The sequence below is a fragment of the Takifugu rubripes genome, chromosome 1 (genome assembly GCF_901000725.2).
Source record: "Takifugu rubripes chromosome 1, fTakRub1.2, whole genome shotgun sequence".
Taxonomy (NCBI): Eukaryota; Metazoa; Chordata; class Actinopteri; order Tetraodontiformes; family Tetraodontidae; genus Takifugu; species Takifugu rubripes.
In genome coordinates this window covers 10430758-10448516 of record NC_042285.1, presented here as the reverse complement: position 1 = coordinate 10448516, position 17759 = coordinate 10430758, and the positions used below count along the sequence as shown (strand labels likewise).

The 17759-nt window shown below is 43.2% G+C and overlaps 1 protein-coding gene across 1 annotated transcript; it reads left to right on the top strand.

Annotated features, from left to right (window-relative positions):
- The first annotated feature begins 293 nt into the window (after positions 1–293).
- Positions 294–12868, top strand: LOC101064528 (heparan sulfate glucosamine 3-O-sulfotransferase 6). The gene is made up of 2 exons (XM_011604623.2): positions 294–1120; positions 11625–12868. The coding sequence occupies exons 1-2, from the start codon at positions 657–659 to the stop codon at positions 12241–12243; spliced, it is 1083 nt and encodes a 360-aa protein (XP_011602925.1). The 5' UTR covers positions 294–656; the 3' UTR covers positions 12244–12868.
- The last annotated feature ends 4891 nt before the right edge of the window (positions 12869–17759 follow it).

Here is a 17759-nt window from a genome sequence, read left to right as displayed (position 1 = left end):
GTGCAGGGGTGCAGAGGTTAAATGTGTCCGGCTCCACGGTGGGGGGTGTCAGGATGGCCAGCAGACAGCAGGTGGCCGAGAGCCGCGTCTGCAGCGAGCAGTTTGGGAAAGAGTGATTGCGCTCAATTTCGCGGAGTGGATGGAGTCATTGAAATGGGAAATGGAGGAAAAAATACATCCTCCGTTTGCAATCAGCAACTAATAACCTTCAAGAAGAGTCGTCGTGGTCCAAGTGGATGCCAAGGGAGACACTAATAAACAGACACACAATGACTGTGTGTCTGTTTATTAGTGTCTTTGCTGTTTTATTGTGGTTGAAAATGGAAGGGGCGTGTGTTTGATGAACAGGGCGTGGATTTGGCAGCCTGGACTGGAAGGCTTGAAGGTTTTGGTGCCGTGCCGCTGCCACAGGAGACCCGGGAGCGCGAAAGCAGTGCCCTGATGACAGTTGAGAATCGCTGGACTAATTCTGGAGTAACTGGGGGGAGAAAAAGTTACGTGGGGCTTTTGGATGCGCGCAGGGCAACCTGCCTCTTGCCGCTTGGGCAGGAGCGCGGTGTTTTCTTTACCGTTTAGTTAAACCAGCTGTTTAAGGATGTAGTCCTCTGATATGGAATGTTTCCTGCCTGGTGTCCTCATGCTCAGGAGCTCGACTCATGGGATGTAGTAAATGGAGAGCTGCGTTCAACTTTGGACACCTGAAGGCGCAGTCCAAACTGTCCGTCTTCTTTACCATGATCCTTCTCTTCACTTATCTCTTTTACTGCCTCAGTGGATACTGTGACTCCGCACCCAGGCCCGTCTATGTCCAGCAAACTAGTTTTCAGAGTAAATTTCTATTGAGTGATGGACCCGAAGCTTCGTCGCAGCAGCCCGACGCGCGTAACGCGTCCCGCGTCTCTTTCGTCCGGGAGCAGATGCCGGACTTGTCTCCTTCTAACATGTCGATAGCCAATAACTTCGGAAGCAAAAAGTTTCCCCAGGCGATAATAATCGGAGTGAAGAAAGGTGGCACTCGGGCTCTGCTGGAGTTCCTGCGCATCCATCCGGACGTGAGAGCCGTCGGGACAGAACCACACTTCTTTGACCGCTTCTACGATAAAGGGCTGGAATGGTACAGGTACGAAGCTTATTATTTACTTATTTTATTTACATGCAGTGAGAAAATACGAATTTACATACGCGCAAATAAGGGTGGCTAATTAGGACGTTCTGCCATATGTCTGTGAGGGTTCTCTGACGTTCTGCCACTTTTGAAATGGAACCTTTCATAACGTAAAAATTACAGAAAATCGGATCTCTTCCCCAACATTGTGTTGAATTGTTTAAGGCTACACTAAGGTCTTCAATAAACGCAATAATATAAGTAATAAAGCAATTAGTCGAATGCCTTAAAATGTGGCCGTAAGGAGGAAAAAGTGCATGAACGGTAGCAGAATTGTATCATTCATTGTTTCACTGATGATATATTTTCTTTTTAATTATGAGAAGATTGCAATTAAAACATTTTGTTCTATTGTGGATGTTTTTTTTGTTTTTGTTTTTTAATCTACTACCTCAAAAAAGTGTTGTTGTTGTTTTTTTTTAGCTCCAGAGCCAAAAGCACACAATCCCTTATTATCATGTATTTCTCTCATCATTCTGACCAATTTAATTCTGGGAGTTCATGCGCAACAAAACCTGAGCTAACTGAAAGGCTCTCTCCTCTCATTAGCCCACCAAATTGTTGTTTTGGTGCACACATCTCAGTTATCCCGTGTCTTCATTAACATCCCTCCTCACCACCATTATGAGCCCCTGCCTATTAAAATGCTCTTCATTGAGTGTAAATACTGCCGTGTTGGCTAGATTAGGGTTGAGGTGCGTTGTGAATGACCCCCTATTATTGTCATCTTCTAAATACACCACGAGTCCTCATGTTCTGAGTTTCTCCTCCATGGAGATGCAATAAATCTAGTTTAAAGATGTGTTTAAATTATTCAATGAAAATGTATAATTTCATATGTTTGTGTCCTGAGTTGAAGAGGAGAGACACAGACTGACGGGCTGAACAGGCCTGGGGAAGGAAATGAGAGTTTGATAAAGAGACGAGGAGGGAAAAGGAGAAGAGACAGAGGTGCGCAGAGAAAAATGAGGCGGTGACAGATTGAGGCAGAGAGATCAATACAGTGGAGTAATGATCAGTTCAGTGTTGAGCTCAGGTGGAACAGAGAGAAGTGACACCGGAGATCAAAGAGTGCGTGTGTGTGTGTGTGTGTGTGTGTGTGTGTGTGTATAAGAACCTGGAGTTTCCTGCTGCATGCAGAGATGTGAACAGGTGACAACTTCAATTAACTTGAGCAGAAGAAAATAGCTCCTCAGCCATTATGGAAATTTTATTCTAAAGGTGGAAAAGTCTGAAAAATGCCTGCCTGGAATCATTCTGCAATTTAAGAATCCAAAAGCCTAGACTATGGCTATTAGCTCAGATTTGATCTCTAATTTGCTGATCGCTCAACTTGTGGATTTATCTTGAAGTGCTCTCTTCATACTTTCCATCCCAGCAATCTCAGTAACCTTATGAGGTTGCTATGGACTGACAGAATACAAACAACCTAAATAAGTCATTCTTTTTTAACCATCAGTCCCCTCTCATTCTTTCCACCAGGATTTTAAAAAAAAATCTCAACAGGGATCTGACAGCAGGGGATATAATGAATGACCTCGGTAAAATCCTCTCAATAGTTGTTCCCTCAGACTGATTTTGACGACACGTTTAGCATGGCGCTCTCTGATGTACCATCTTTCTTTTCTTTTCTCATCTCTCCTCTCCTTGACAGTGTTATGAAACATGTGCTTTCACTCTGTCGTAATCCGCTGACAGCTCTTGCTAACGCAGTGTGAATTGGACCGGTGTAATGACAGGTCAGGGACACGCACACAGTGGTTGAGAGGGATTACAGGCTCCTGCATGGAGTTAAACAAGGCCTGTGAAGACATGTACAGTACAGAGTCGTGTTGTTCCTGAAGTTACGGCTAAGTCATGAGACTCAACACAGAGATGCAGATGTGCAGCGCTGGATTATGTTCAATTTAACATGACTGAGGGATGAATAGACAAGCGCAATCATTTCCTTCTACTTGAGCTGTACCGAGGAGAGAACTTTAGGATTCTGGAGGCAAAACAGAAAACTGGTGGGTCAATTAGTAAAAAAAAAAAACTCTTATACCCTTACAAATACAGAGAATTGACTATTTCTGTATTTACATTCTATCAACTGTGAAATAACAATAAATATGGATTAATCAAAGTGGTAAGTGTCAGGATTCAGATAAAATCAGTGTGTTTATTCAGTCCAGACCTAAAACCAGGCAGGCCGAGGTACAAAACCACTGACAGACTCGGAGGTCAAAAACAAATTTCTGGTCAAACACTAACTGGGAAAAACTCAAGGAAAAATCTCTGGACCACTCACGCATAACAACGAGACCATCTGGCCAAGGAGGAAAGGGATCCATGAGGCAAGGGAGACAGCAAGACACAGGTGGAACACATTAGGCTGGGCAACCCAATCACATGGGGGAAAGTAGACAGGAAGCCGAGGATGACACCGCACTTCAAAATAAAACAGGATGTGAGGAGGACAAGGATTAAAACCCTTACAGAATATACGCTTGACCCTAACTGGTCCTGACATCACTCACTCGGGTGCAGCAGGACTCCTGCTGAACACAGATCATAAACTCTCTCGCGTCAGACACCCACGCAGCCACTCTGTTTCCTTCTGGCGTTTACATCAAGGACAGCTTGGCTAATGGTGAGAGTCTCTTTCAAGCTTCCAATCTTCTTCAGTGTTAATGGAGTACTGTTGAATCCCCTCCAAGGTCAGTTCCTCCTTTTTAACAAGGAATTTTTTACCATATCCTGAGGAAACCTCTTTGGTACTTCCAGAATATCAGCTGGAAAACTTGAGCACTGCAGAATATTTCATAAAGTTGCTGTATGAAACATGCCCCAGCTTCTCACATGCTTCATACATCCTTTTGTCTTTCCCCTGTTGTTCCAGATTTTATGAATTCAATGTAATTTAAAGTTAAGTACCTGGAGCGCCGCACAGCCGTGTTTGAACAGGAACCTTTTTGTCTGAGTCCTTGACAATATTTGAAACTGCCTGGAACACATCACTTAAACATTTATGCACCGCCTGAGCTCTTCATTTCAGAGCGCCGTGGCCCCTGTGTGCCTCCAGTTGGTAACCAAGTAAAACACATGAACGTCCTGAGAGAAAGCGTTCTGGCAACGAGTTCAAGAAAAAAGTGAATATGTGGAAAAGTCTTGGCTGTGGCATCTGCTGGAAACCATTCTGTGGTTTTCTAGTGGAGGATGAGGGTTTCAACAAGTGAGTCTGACAATGTGTGTGATCTCAGCTCACAGTGGAGCTCCATCCGCTCCCCTGGTACCATAAAAATGCAGCAGCTATACCAATGTCATTTCCAGATATTGATCAAATATGTGTTCTCACTATTGATCGCATTCTTTCTGTCTCCATCAGGCCGTGGCAGCAGAGATGAGCTCACTTCTGTTGACACGGTGCTCTGCGTGTATCTGGAGTGGAATCATTGACTTGGTCAGGTTGCTCTGACTGGCTTACAGCATTGAGCTATTGTTTATTATCTCTCATTTTATGTCTGTTTGTCTCGGCTGAGCTGCGCTTGTCTCACGTCATGTCAATCGGCCAAAGGCCGGACATGCTGCCCTAACAGGAATGCGCTTTTTATTCAGATCGACTCTATTAACAGAGGATTCTCTGGTTAAATTTCTCCTGGATCATTTTTTTTGGAAGCTGTACACTTGCGAGAGAGTTCTTACGACTGACAGGGGGATTTAGGGAAAAGAGAATATTTGGAAAAAGGGAAATGTTTAGATCTCAGTGGAAGAAAGGGGGCTTTGTGCAGCAGAGTGTGTTCAATACTTCACCAGTATTTGTAGCCGCATCAACACAGGAAGCCATGACAACACTAATCAAGCCTGTCTGTAAGAGCTAAGAAATAAAACATGACATCTTGTCACAATTAATGTTTTTTTTTAAACCGATGCAGGATTTGTATAGATTTTCAGCAGCAGAAATATTGACGTCTGTGTCATCAGTGTTTTGGCATTTTATCATCAACTGACCTTTTACCTCTTAGGAGATCAGTCATCTTTTTGTCTTCACATTTCTAGATTTCGATTTTCTTAAGACTGTGCTCCTGTATTAAACGGACAGAGATCAGTCTGCCTGATGTTCCTGATCTTGCACCACTGCTCTTCCTCTTTGTCTGCTCAACACTAATTACTTTTATTGTCCTCCCACTGATGGTGGACCATTCCTTACATGGTGGAAATGCCATAAAGTGTAAGAGGACAAAAATTGCTAATAATTAGTCAAAATCATGCAAACACTAATTAGAAGAAAAGCATAGCATCACCATTTTTGTACCTTGAATTGCAAAAATTACTGAAAATTTTAAAGGACAACTTTCACCACCAGTATTTCGGGATTTAATTAAACAAAGATGGTGCATTTTCATCTCGCTTACTGCAAACTTTTAGACAAGGTTTAAAGTGAATATTTTCCTGGACATTATTGCTACCTCCTAATAACATTATTATGAGTGCATTGTTACTTTTAACTGAACCAAATTACCCACAGTTACCTTAAATTGCAATAAAAATAAAAACAGATTTTATTTGAACATGTTTTAGAAGGATTAAAATTTTTATAGGTATCCATCTCCATTATTATTTAAAAATCAATATCTATTCATTTTATTTCCAGAGAGCTTTTTTTAGAACTTAAACTTGAAAAACAATAAGAATTGGATAATCACAATGCTTCGCAGTTGCTCAAAAATATTGTATTGTATTATTGTTCTTATCATGTACAGATGTATAAAAGCACATGATTTGATATTTGTGGCAGTTTTCAGTACCGAGCATCACTGCTGTCTGGGAAGGCAGGTAATCACTGACTCTGTGTGTGTGTGTGTGTGTGTGTGTGTGTGTGTGTGTGTGCCTGTTAAATGTCAGGCTGCCTGTTTGGAGGAGTGGAGGTCGTGAGAACCTGCAGCCACCCAGAGAATCCCTGGGAGAAACACACCTTTCTTTGTGTGTCCTTTAAAGCCCCCCCCAGAAGGCTCCTGTAGCGTTGACCGGACTGGCAGGAACATGTCAGTACTGCCTGTTCTGGTTTTGAGAGGAAATTAGATTAATTACTCCTGCAGCTTGGTGCCGAAATTGAGGACAAGTGAAAACATCAAATAAGAATCTGCGACTGCAGGAAATCTGGATGGCAACAGCAGCCTCTGACTCATGTCCATCCAAACTGGACTGTGCCCTGCGTGGTGACTGCACACATGAACAAAGCAGGCTCTGATGAGCCTGTCAGATGACACTAATAGCAGACCACAAAATGGACTGGGTCCACTGCCAGAAATGACCCACCCCCACCCCTTCCAACTTAAGATCCTGCTAACAATGAGGTGAGAAACCACTAGGAGAGGCCAACATCTGCTCAGAAGTGGGATCAAACCGTATCGAATGTTCTGATTGGTTGGGATCTGGGAGGAGGCCAGCTGAGTAAAAAAACAGGAGTCAATTCAACGGCCGGGTGTGTGTTTGTCTCTATTCATTCAACAAAGCTGCAGTATTACTGTGATCAACATCGAGATGGGAGGGAAAATATTGTAATTTTTCCCAAATGAGCATATGCTTTCATCCCTCAAAATTCAGTCCACATGAACACCATGGTACCACTAGCCTAATTATATAACTGTGGCTGCACGAGGCACCAAACACGGTTCTGTGCGATCCAACCATCCTTTCCTCCCTCCATTCTGCATGCACGAGATCGGATGAAGGCAGGGAGTGGCCCCCGAGGCTCCTGGCAGCCCAGAGATAAAGCCACACAAGTAGGCCACTGGTGGGCTGGGCAGGAACACGGCGGCAGATTTTCCCAGTTGATAAGTTAGGAGGATTTGTAAGCTCTCATTGGCAACACATGTGGACGAATTTACATTGCCCTCATGTACATACAGATTAACACACACACTCAGCGGGCTGCATGTGAGGTCATTATGAGGCTGCATGCGAGATCCAATCGCTGCATCTTTGTCTTATTTTCTTCCTGTGTTTAGCAGTTGGTTGGTGACATTGTTTTTGACCTACCTGTTATTATTTTCCCGGCGACAACAATGTGCCAGTGCGGCGCTGACTGGTGCTTTTATGGTTGTGCAAGCAGTGGAAATAATGACGCTGTCGTGAACTTCACAGTGCGCTTGACTTGAAATTTGTTGATGCTAACTTCTTTAAATTCAAATGAATACAAAGCGTGAACACATTAACCTTTTCCACAACACATTTGATTCCCACAGAGTGACATCACTGTCATGAATAAGGTCACATCTTTCTGTGGTATTAGGCTTCTTTTCGCAGAGGAAACTCTGACCACCTCTGATTTGCTCGGCCTCGCGTTGCCTTTACTGCTACATCTTGATTTTTCCCCACAGCTAGACACATTCTACAGCTCTTTCCTACCGACCTACCCCAGCGATGCAAACCTCCTCTGTAAAAAAGGGCAACCTTCAGAGAGTGTTATAGTCTATCAAACAGGCTCAAATAATCAGATTTGAGGTGGGAGCAGTGTGTTTCTTTGATACGGAATGGTGTCTAAAGCCACTGTCTTTGAAATATTATATTCCCTCTAAAAAGAAACCATGGGATGAAATTTAAATGGTAATTCAAACCAGTCTTAAAAATCTTCCTCTACTTGCCCTGAAAAAGGGCAAGACGACAGATGTTCAAGACGAACGGTTAGATTGACTTTAACAAAAAGCTAATGGAGCGGCCCAACAGACAAGTTACATTGAGTTTCTGTTTTATTGGGCTTCAAGTCTTCTAATCAGCCCACAGGCGGTCCTCAGCCCTGTATTTGCTGTCAGTAATGACAAACCTAAGCCTCTACGCCGCGGACACAGGCAGACGCACTTAATCTGCCTTCGTTCTGCTGCGGCTCACAGATGTGTGTTTTGAAATTCCTTCTTAGAAATGCTGTCAAAACTTTCTAACGTGTCAGAGTGTCGCATCTATATATGAGGATGTGTTGCAAACCTGATGTTTATACCTGATTGGCTTTTGCCCAATCACAAACCTCTGCTGCTGAACTTTAATGTGAAAGAGTGCAGGTTAGTGGGAATTAAGAGGGTCCAGGGGGTCTGGACCAGCAGAGCCAGTGTGGATCAGAGACGAGCGGGAGCAGGCGGGGACTTCCCCGCAGGAAAACACTTCCTTCATCTCTGAACACACACATACACACTCATCAAACACTGAGAACATCATTGCTCCCAGATGTGGCTCCCTGTGTGTGTGTCTGTATGTGTGTGTGTGTCTGTGTGTGTGTGTGTGTGTTTGTGAAACAGGGTACAAAATACAGAAAGAAAAAAAGATGGGTGGTGTATCCCAACAAACAATAGCCTACTGTAAAAGTGACAATAGTGGCTCAGGGCAGGCAGGCAGGCAGGCAGGCAGGCAGGCAGGCAGGCAGGCAGGCAGGCAGGCAGGCAGGCAGGCAGGCAGGCAGGCAGGCAGGCAGGCAGGCAGGCAGGCAGGCAGGCAGGCAGGCAGGCAGGCAGGCAGGCAGGCAGGCAGGCAGGCAGGCAGGCAGGCAGGCAGGCAGGCAGGCAGGCAGGCAGGCAGGCAGGCAGGCAGGCAGGCAGGCAGGCAGGCAGGCAGGCAGGCAGGCAGGCAGGCAGGCAGGCAGGCAGGCAGGCAGGCAGGCAGGCAGGCAGGCAGGCAGGCAGGCAGGCAGGCAGGCAGGCAGGCAGGCAGGCAGGCAGGCAGGCAGGCAGGCAGGCAGGCAGGCAGGCAGGCAGGCAGGCAGGCAGGCAGGCAGGCAGGCAGGCAGGCAGGCAGGCAGGCAGGCAGGCAGGCAGGCAGGCAGGCAGGCAGGCAGGCAGGCAGGCAGGCAGGCAGATAGATAGATAGATAGATAGATAGATAGATAGATAGTGTCATGTTGCTCTGTCCTACACAGCTCATTCCAGCAGCCATAAACAGTAGCCTATTTGGCCATAGCCCTTTTTTAAAAAGGGCCCTAATAAAGGCCACCCATGCAGGGCGCCGCCAAAGGCGAGCATTTGAGAGCATCTGGACACGTTTTGCATGCCGAGATAAATGCTAATCTGCATGAAGCATTCCTGCTACAGATGCTAATGGTAAAGGTGTGATGAAAACAAACATCGGTACACAGTTGCTCCAGTGCTGAAAAGTCAGCCACACTCTCAGCATCTGGCATCAGATTAAGAGTAAAAAGCTCTGCTCGCCTGCTCTTTCTCTGTCCTTCTTCTTTGTTGTGTGGCCTCCTCCTGTGTTTTGCACAGCCTGGCTCTTCTGTAATTGCAGGCAATTGCCCCAAAATGTAAACATGTCAATCAAAGTCTCACTCAGCCTCAAACTGACCACTCCAGGCTTCCATTAGACGGATACAGATACACTTGTGAAACACCAAACAGAGCTGACACGATTTATTATTTATTTTTGCTGCCTGAGTTTAAAAAATAAATAAACGTGTTACGTATTTATTGTGCAGCATTTTCATACCGTTTCATAGATGCAACTTACAAACTTCTAAAATAAGGGAAATACTGATGGAAAAAAAAGATGGATTTCTCAAGAAAAAGTCATTAATCTATCATAAAAGAGATACAACTAATATGAAACCTTATTAATACTGTAAGTAGTGTAATAGGTGGTACCCTGAGTGTCTGTGTGTTGGATCGCAGACCTCCATCACCACACACCAGGGCTCTTTTTACAGACCAACCACATTGATGGACCCAAACCTCCAGCTCATGGCTGCTGGGTCTGAGGGGTAAAAATGGAAATTAGCCGGAGGGACCACTCGCAGTCACAGCGTTCCTCGCTGCTTAGATTTCTACAACAATCTCTCATCCTGAGTGTTGACCGTCTTTGAGCCCAACCAAAGGAGCTGATTCTTATTTATTCATTTTGTTTAAAGAAAGGAAAATTGGCAGGATGTTCTATTAAACGCAGAAGTCACTGAACTCCATTTTAGCTCCGTTTTAGCATTTCAATGACATCAAGGATAATATGAGACAAATAGGTTTTCCTTCCCGCCCATTTCCTCTGATTTTATATACAATCTGCTCTTGCACATTATATGGTTGCTCAATCAAACGTAGACTCTGGTCTGGGCTCTTTAAGCTTTTTAAGGTACTGCTATGTCTCCTCAGTTTGTGAGTCATCTAAGTAAGGGAAGCGATCGCGTGGAAGAGGGCAGCTCGCTCGTTTAAAAAGGCAAACTGTGCCAAAATTACCTCAACCACAACTGGTTACAATACTGAGGCCAAAGGCAATAAGGACAGAATGTGAGCACATATGGCTACCATAAGATTATATTTGACTAACCTGTGGTTGCAGCATCCTGTTGGACACTGTATGAGTTTGATGGATGATAAATTAAAGAAGGATTCCCGTAGATGTTAGTTGGTTGTTATTTCTGGCATGTCAGATCTCATTTCTATCTGCTTCGGCAGCACAGCTCTCCAGATTCATTGGTGGTATCTTCTCTTCACGCTGGCACTCACAAGGCTATAAATGTTCCCAGATTACTTAAATTTGGCTATCCCAGGGATTTTTTTTTACCATCTTTCAGATTATCAATGTATTCCTGATCTCCTACCCCATTTGTCGGTAATAAACCTTTTCCAAAGATGACATGTTGACATATTAAAGTAGGAAAAAGTAAAGATTTACATTGTATGTGCTGGCTCAATGAAACCATTATGGCGTCAGTGGAGAAAAAAGAACTGTTTTCTTTTGCATAATGCAATACATTTATTGCAAATTCTGTAAAAACTGCTAAATTTATAACCTAGTAGGGATAATTACAAGGCTCCAGTGCAGTTTTTCTCTCAACGCAGCTCTTAAAAAATGTGGGAGCACACAGAGAATTTCATAGGAGCTCTGTTTTTGCTCGTTTGAGTTGAATTAAATGATTAAAAACAACTGCGTCTGTGCAGGTTTGGCCAGAAAACGTAGATTCGGAAGCAAATGAAGCTTTGAGGACTCAGTTGACCTCTGGAAGTCTGGGAATATCTGTGAACATAATATGTAATTCATTTCATTTTTTTATTAAGTGTAAGAAGAGAAAAACAGTTTAACGATTAAACTAAAAACAATACTATCCCACTGTAATACAGTAATGTGACTGTACCTTTTTTTTATGACAGCAGCAGAGTCAAGGCTGCTATGAGCCTGGTTAGAGGCAATGGATGAGAGGAAATTACTTTTCTTTTTTGAGGTTATTATAAGCATGTGGTTTTCCTACAGTAGCCACTGACTGCCTCCCAGTCTGCGCTAACACACTCTCTCCATCAATAGCAGCTGCCAGCATCATGTTTATCTCCCTTTAATCATGGATTTAGCCCACTAATTACAAAAAATAAAATAAAATCATAAAAGCCTTCAAGCCAAGGGAGATATCATCAAAAGAACATGTCTCATGCTTTCTGAGATAATATGTCAATATTATAGAATAGATGTCGGCATTGTTTTTGCTATTAAAATGGTTTCTGCTTCCATGTAGGAATCTGATGCCCCGCACACTGGAGGGTCAGATCACCATGGAGAAGACCCCCAGCTACTTCATCACCAAAGAAGCTCCTCGCCGTGTCTACTCCATGAGCCGTCGCACCAAGCTGATCGTGGTGGTGCGGGACCCTGTGACACGGGCCGTTTCCGATTATACACAGACTCTAACCAAGTCTCCTGGGCTCCCATCCTTTCAGAACCTGGTGTTTCATAACTCCAGCACAGGCCTGATTGACACGTCTTGGAGCGCGGTGCGCATTGGCATCTATGCCAAGCACCTGGAAAACTGGCTACACTTTTTCCCGCTGCCACGCCTCCTTTTTGTCAGCGGCGAGCGCCTTGTGACGGATCCAGCAGGGGAGATGGGCCGGGTTCAGGACTTCCTCGGACTCAAGCGTGTGGTCACTGACAAGCACTTCTACTTTAATCAGACCAAAGGCTTCCCTTGCCTGAAGAAGCCTGAGGGGAGCAGCAGGCCACGGTGCCTGGGGAAGTCAAAGGGTAGGCCCCATCCCCAGATCCCCTCTGAGGTCCTGCTCAGGCTCAGAGACTTCTACAGACCTTTCAATCTCAAGTTTTACCAAATGACTGGCCAGGATTTTGGCTGGGACTGAACAGCTACTCACCAAAGCTCAAACAGAAACTATACAAAAATGTACAGACCACAATTCACCTTTACTTCATTTCACCAGCCAAATTAACAGCAGAGCCACTCGCTTGAATCTCTGGGAGAGTCCCTACAAGCATTTGCTGCCTCAGCAACAAGAGCACATCTCACTAACACACATTGGGTATTGACTTTAAAACATGGCAACCTGGATCCCAGGAAGACCCTTGTAGCAACAGCACCAACTTTAAACTCAAAATTACCCCAGAAAATGTGCAAAAAAGACACGTGCCTAAAGTAAAACTGGCAAATGAGTAGAAATTGTGGAATAAAAACCCAGAACATGTTTTTATTGATATAAAGTCAAAATATGGAGACATTATCATATTCATACGGTTTATCTTCAGCTATTTCACTGTATGCTCCTTGTCTGTAAGCTTTATATTTATGTGGCCAATACAAGCTTACAATGTGCTATACAGGCAAAACCAGCATCTGTGACTCTTTTTCCATGAATGGTACTTACATGCAGCTGTATAATCTAATTTATAAGATCACTGTTGTTGGGATGTTTTCTCTAAGAACTTTGTATTTGAAATTTTGATGGAAATTATAACTAAAACCTTTATTCTGAAAATTGTGTTTGAGTTCACCTTTTGCAGGTTATTTGTATTCTCACCACACAAAACAATGTTGCTTCTAGCTGGAATATCAGATCCATCTGTTCAGTAGATTTTGCTGACTCATACTACGGTAGTATCGGTATCACCCAAAACAAAGCTGGCTCCTCATACTGTAACTAAAGCAGCCTTGAAATCGCATAAACTCCAGCCTTTAATAATATTACTTTCTTCGGGATTTCGGTACCCCCTGAGACAGTTACAATAAGTTAACGTTTCAATTTTTCCCAGGGCTAGCTGACCATCGCAGTAACAGTGTCTTTAGTGGTTCTGCGTGGCTATTGATAAGGGCAATGATTACATTTCCCAATTGTGGATCTGTATACAATATAAGCACAGGTCATCAAGCTGTTTGCAGGGTCAAAAAGCCATTTTAAAGATGGTGAGAAAAAGGAGCGTTCATACGAGCTAAATTTGAAGGCAGGTTGGTAGCTTTTCTGAGGTGTATGCAATCACTTCAGCAGGGTGATTGGAATGCTTTTGGGGATGGCAATCTTTGACCTCTATACTCCCCCCTGACCTGTGAGCCTCGCTACCATAAACTAATGGCTGCTTCCACCAAGCTGGTTAATGGAGTCACCTTGTATGAGCTATGAGGGTGGATGCCTGCTGTCAACCACGTGCACATGCTCACCCAAATAAACACGCACATGCACACACCAACTGCCCCCAAACCATTAATATTGCATTTTCAACCTCTGGGACTTCCAGTGGAGGTTGAAGGTCTGGATCAATAACTGCCTGTTTGGTTTATTGGCGGTAGGGGTGTGTGCTTAGGTGAACCCCAGTCTCACTGTCACTTTGATTTAAATCAAAGGTCGAGCAAGGGGCTCTATCCTACATTTGTAAAGTATTAGTTAACACCTGATATGTCTTCCATACATCTGTAATTGATCCAAGGTATAAATGCACACTTGCAGGAGACACAGGGATGCTGCAAGTGATTTTCAGCTATATTTATCTCTCTAGGGCCCTCTCTCCGCTGGTTTCTGCTCTGTTCAACTACATTCATAATAGCTTTTATTATAAATTAAAGGTTTCAATATTAAAGTTCAGATTAAGTTTTTTCCCAATGTGGAGCAGATTTACCTTCACTAAATTGAGTGGAGCAGCACTGTGACAAACTGGTCTGTAATACGTTTGACCAAAAGGCCCAGTACAAAGTCCAGTCGAAATCATGGACTTTAAACACAATACATGAAATATTTTTGTTACAAGAATATTGACTAGATTTAAAGGGTAAAAACAGCAAAAAAAAAAAGAAAAATACACAGCTCTGAATGAAAGGAAATATTATATAAATGTGTTTATTTTTGTTGATATGATGACAAAACCACTGCAATTTTTTGTAGGACTTATTTTTGTGAACAAGAGCTGTAGATGAGGATCAGTTACACCAGGAAATTTTTGATTCCCACTAGTCGGGGTGTGATAATTTTCCTCATACGCATAGAATACCCACGAGCCACACAATCCCATTCATGCTTTTGGAGTATGTAAAAGAAACCAGTCGGCTGTGTCGTCAAGTTTCCCACCAGTGAAACATTTCCATTATTATCTGCGAAACCCTGAGACTCGAGACGGCTCCAAATCCCTCACCCGTCAATTCAGAGGAGTCATTCGGGCTTTACCGTATTGACATGCAAATGGTTCAGCTGCAGGTCTGTGATCAGGTCTTTATGTTTAAAAAAGCTATGGCCACATTCCTGATACATTTCCCTTTTGCTCGCACAATGACCCCTCCTGCCAAGGGCCCATGTGAGAGTCTGGCTCCTGTGAGGGTGTAAAGGATTCATGTGGATTAGCCCAAAACCCGATATTGGAATGGAAGAGCGAATGTCAGCCCTTCAGAACTGTGAAAGTGACTGCTGACCCTTGCGTGGGAGGTTAAGAGTCCTCACTTGAGAGGAAAATCTGGAGTACAAGGGGGAAAATTCAAAACAGGAACAGTGCTTCAAAATTTCATACAGTTTATCAACAACAAACCCAACAGTGCTCATTAGTATCAGTGATCTGCATATTATCACAATTAAAATCAGAGTTATCCACACATATATTTATGACTCTTATTCCACTTACCAGAAGCAAAAAAGAATCTCACAGCCCTGTAGTGACTGTAGCAACTGGTCACTGACTGCTGCTCCACTTCATAACTTTCCCTTCGGTGTAGAGAAGAGGGTCAGCACTCCAGCCCAGAAGGTCAAAGGTCAAAGAGCATTTCACCTTCGACTTCAGCTGCTGAATGATCATCTGACCCTGACATGCCGTCCTTGGTAATGTGTCCGTTTTGTGTCAATAATGGAGCTGAATCGCCAATATTGAGAGATTCATTCCAACTTTTGAGGACCATTATAATTTACTTTCTGATTTACCAGGCTATGGATGAGATTGAGCGGACATTTATTCGCATGCAAACATTTGTTTGATCACTCGATTTAAATCCAGAAGTAAAATAAACTCGCTGATCATTTCTATAGATATTGGATTCTCCTGGTTGATAGAAGAGCCGTCTGAACTTTAACCTCCAGTGTGTCTGTCGTCGGGCAGAAATAAATTCAACCATCCCACACTTAAAGAAGCCACATCTCAACACCCACAGCTCAGTACAAAGACAAAGAAAACTATTTGGAGATTAAAAAGAGCAGGCACTAAAACGGAACATGAAATAACCGCAAGATGGAATGCAAAAACAGCCGCAGAGACGAAACATTATCACAATGACAGTCAAAACAGCCACAAAACAGCTTTTCTTCACAGTCATTTTGATGTTCTTTGTGTCTCATTCCCCGCGGTTTGGGATACAAGAAAATAAACGGAATCAAAGACCCACACATCAAAAAAGGTGTTGGTTTTTCATAATTGCCTGAATGGGTGCCAAGTCATGCAGAGTAGTTGATTGTAAGCTGTCACAACTTCAACAACCAACCAACTCAAATTAGGACAAAACACTTGATTTGACACTGGAGGCACATTCTACAGCGATGCAGCAGAGGATTTTACAGCCGGGCTTCCTGTCTGATTAGCAGATCAAGGGAAGAACAAAAACCGGATCAATTCAAATCGGTTCCTGTGTCACATATACTGTAAACTGCTTTCCATCTGAATGGCCTCCTGATGACAGTTTGGTTAATGAGCAGGAGCCTCTTATTGATCCCACCAGTGAGGCTCAGTGAGGTGTTGCTGTGGATTTGGCAGGTTTGGAGGTTTGCTGGGTTTAAAATATAGTGTAGAGAAACTGGGATGACCAAAAACATTTATTGTGCTTCATTAGAAACGGATTTTGCATTTTTAAAGCAAAAGCAGAAGCTGCATTTTTTCGGAGGGGGGCTAAAAGTGAAGACAACAGCTTTCACCCTGAGGGAGGGTCATTAACACCAAAAGAGCTGACTCCTCTGTGACCTTTGACCTTTAAAGTGAGTCCCAACATCCTGAAACTGGCACATTCTTAGACAGGATGCCATGGTGGATAATAAAGTTGGTTCAACTAATAAGCATGTCTATTAATTATAATCAATGGCTTAATTTAAGCAGCTTTCTGTGATTTATTTAAACAATATTTTCATTTGGAGATGACAACATTTTTCCAACAGTTAAAATGGGAAAGAATATCCTTTTACTGACAGAGATAAGTTGGTGTTACGAGCAATATCTAAAACATTGTTTTTGTTTGTCATTAAAATGATTTTCTGTAAATATCAAATCTCAAAAGATGGCATCTGTAATATAAAAAGGCTCGGATACCGGCTTAAAGGGCTCCACCTCCCTTTTCTTCCTGGTTTTCCCTGGAGGCAATTTAGACACCGTCCAGCACAGCAGATGTCTGGGGACCCAGGTCTCCTGCTGGCCACTCGAGTCCATTTCTAAAGGCGCTGGCAGGTCAGATTTGGTTTCTTCTGGGTCTCTCTAAGGACATAAGTGGGTCTTCAGGGGCCTGATCGTCTTTCAAACAGTTTGGGAGAGACAGCATAGAAGACAACAAGAAAAAAAAGGAATTCATCTATTTTTTAAATTGATAAAATCTATATATTATGAGTCATATATTATTCTCCAAAAAATGTGTCAGATAACTGAGGTAAATAGAGGTAATAAAACCAATGAAACATCTAATGGGAGGAGTGTTTTTACCGCCTTAAACACATCTCACACTTTAATCTTCCACCATCTTCATGTTCACTCTTAATGCAGAACACTAATCCCAACAAAGTCAACATTGGTTAGTTTGTGCTACTTTCCCAGAAATCAGAGCTTCGAATTCACAACATCATATTAAATTTAAGTGCATGTTTTGTGTTTTCAAAAGCACATTTGAAATGGGGCTTATGCAGATCCAGTGAAACCACTGAAAGTGAGGCTTGATCTAAACAAATATTATCTGTTGGTATGAGAAAATATCATCAAACTTGATCTCCCGCGATTACCAGCACACTGGAGACAGCGTCCGTTTCCTGAGAGCTGCTGGGAGACAGCCTGTATTTAATTCCCACTTTGGAGATAGAACTGGGAACAATATCACATCTTATCCCTGAGGGGTCTGACAGGGGGGCCAGAATGCTTCCCCAAGCATCATTATTTAATATCACAGCGAGGAGGTCAGAGATTTAGGACAAGCGTGTCACACACACACACACACACACGGGAGCAGGTCTGTGAAGACAGCGATGCTGTTGAGAGAGAGTTGAGAGGTGAATTGTATTTGAGATAAATATAGACAGAAACTCTGAGATCAACAAGTCCAGCCAGGTTGGAATTTTTCACCACAGACAGAAATGACAGAAGGGATGCCAAGCAAAATAAATGAATAAATAAAACCCTTAAAAAAAAACACCCTCACACCTCCTCCAAC

What these genes read in the sequence shown, in the direction of transcription:
- LOC101064528 (XM_011604623.2), top strand. Translation starts at nt 657, where the DNA reads ATGGGATGTAGTAAATGGAGAGCTGCGTTCAACTTTGGACACCTGAAG. An exon ending in AAAGGGCTGGAATGGTACAG is followed by an intron (nt 1,121 to 11,624) that starts GTACGAAGCTTA and finishes GCTTCCATGTAG; the next exon opens with GAATCTGATGCCCCGCACAC.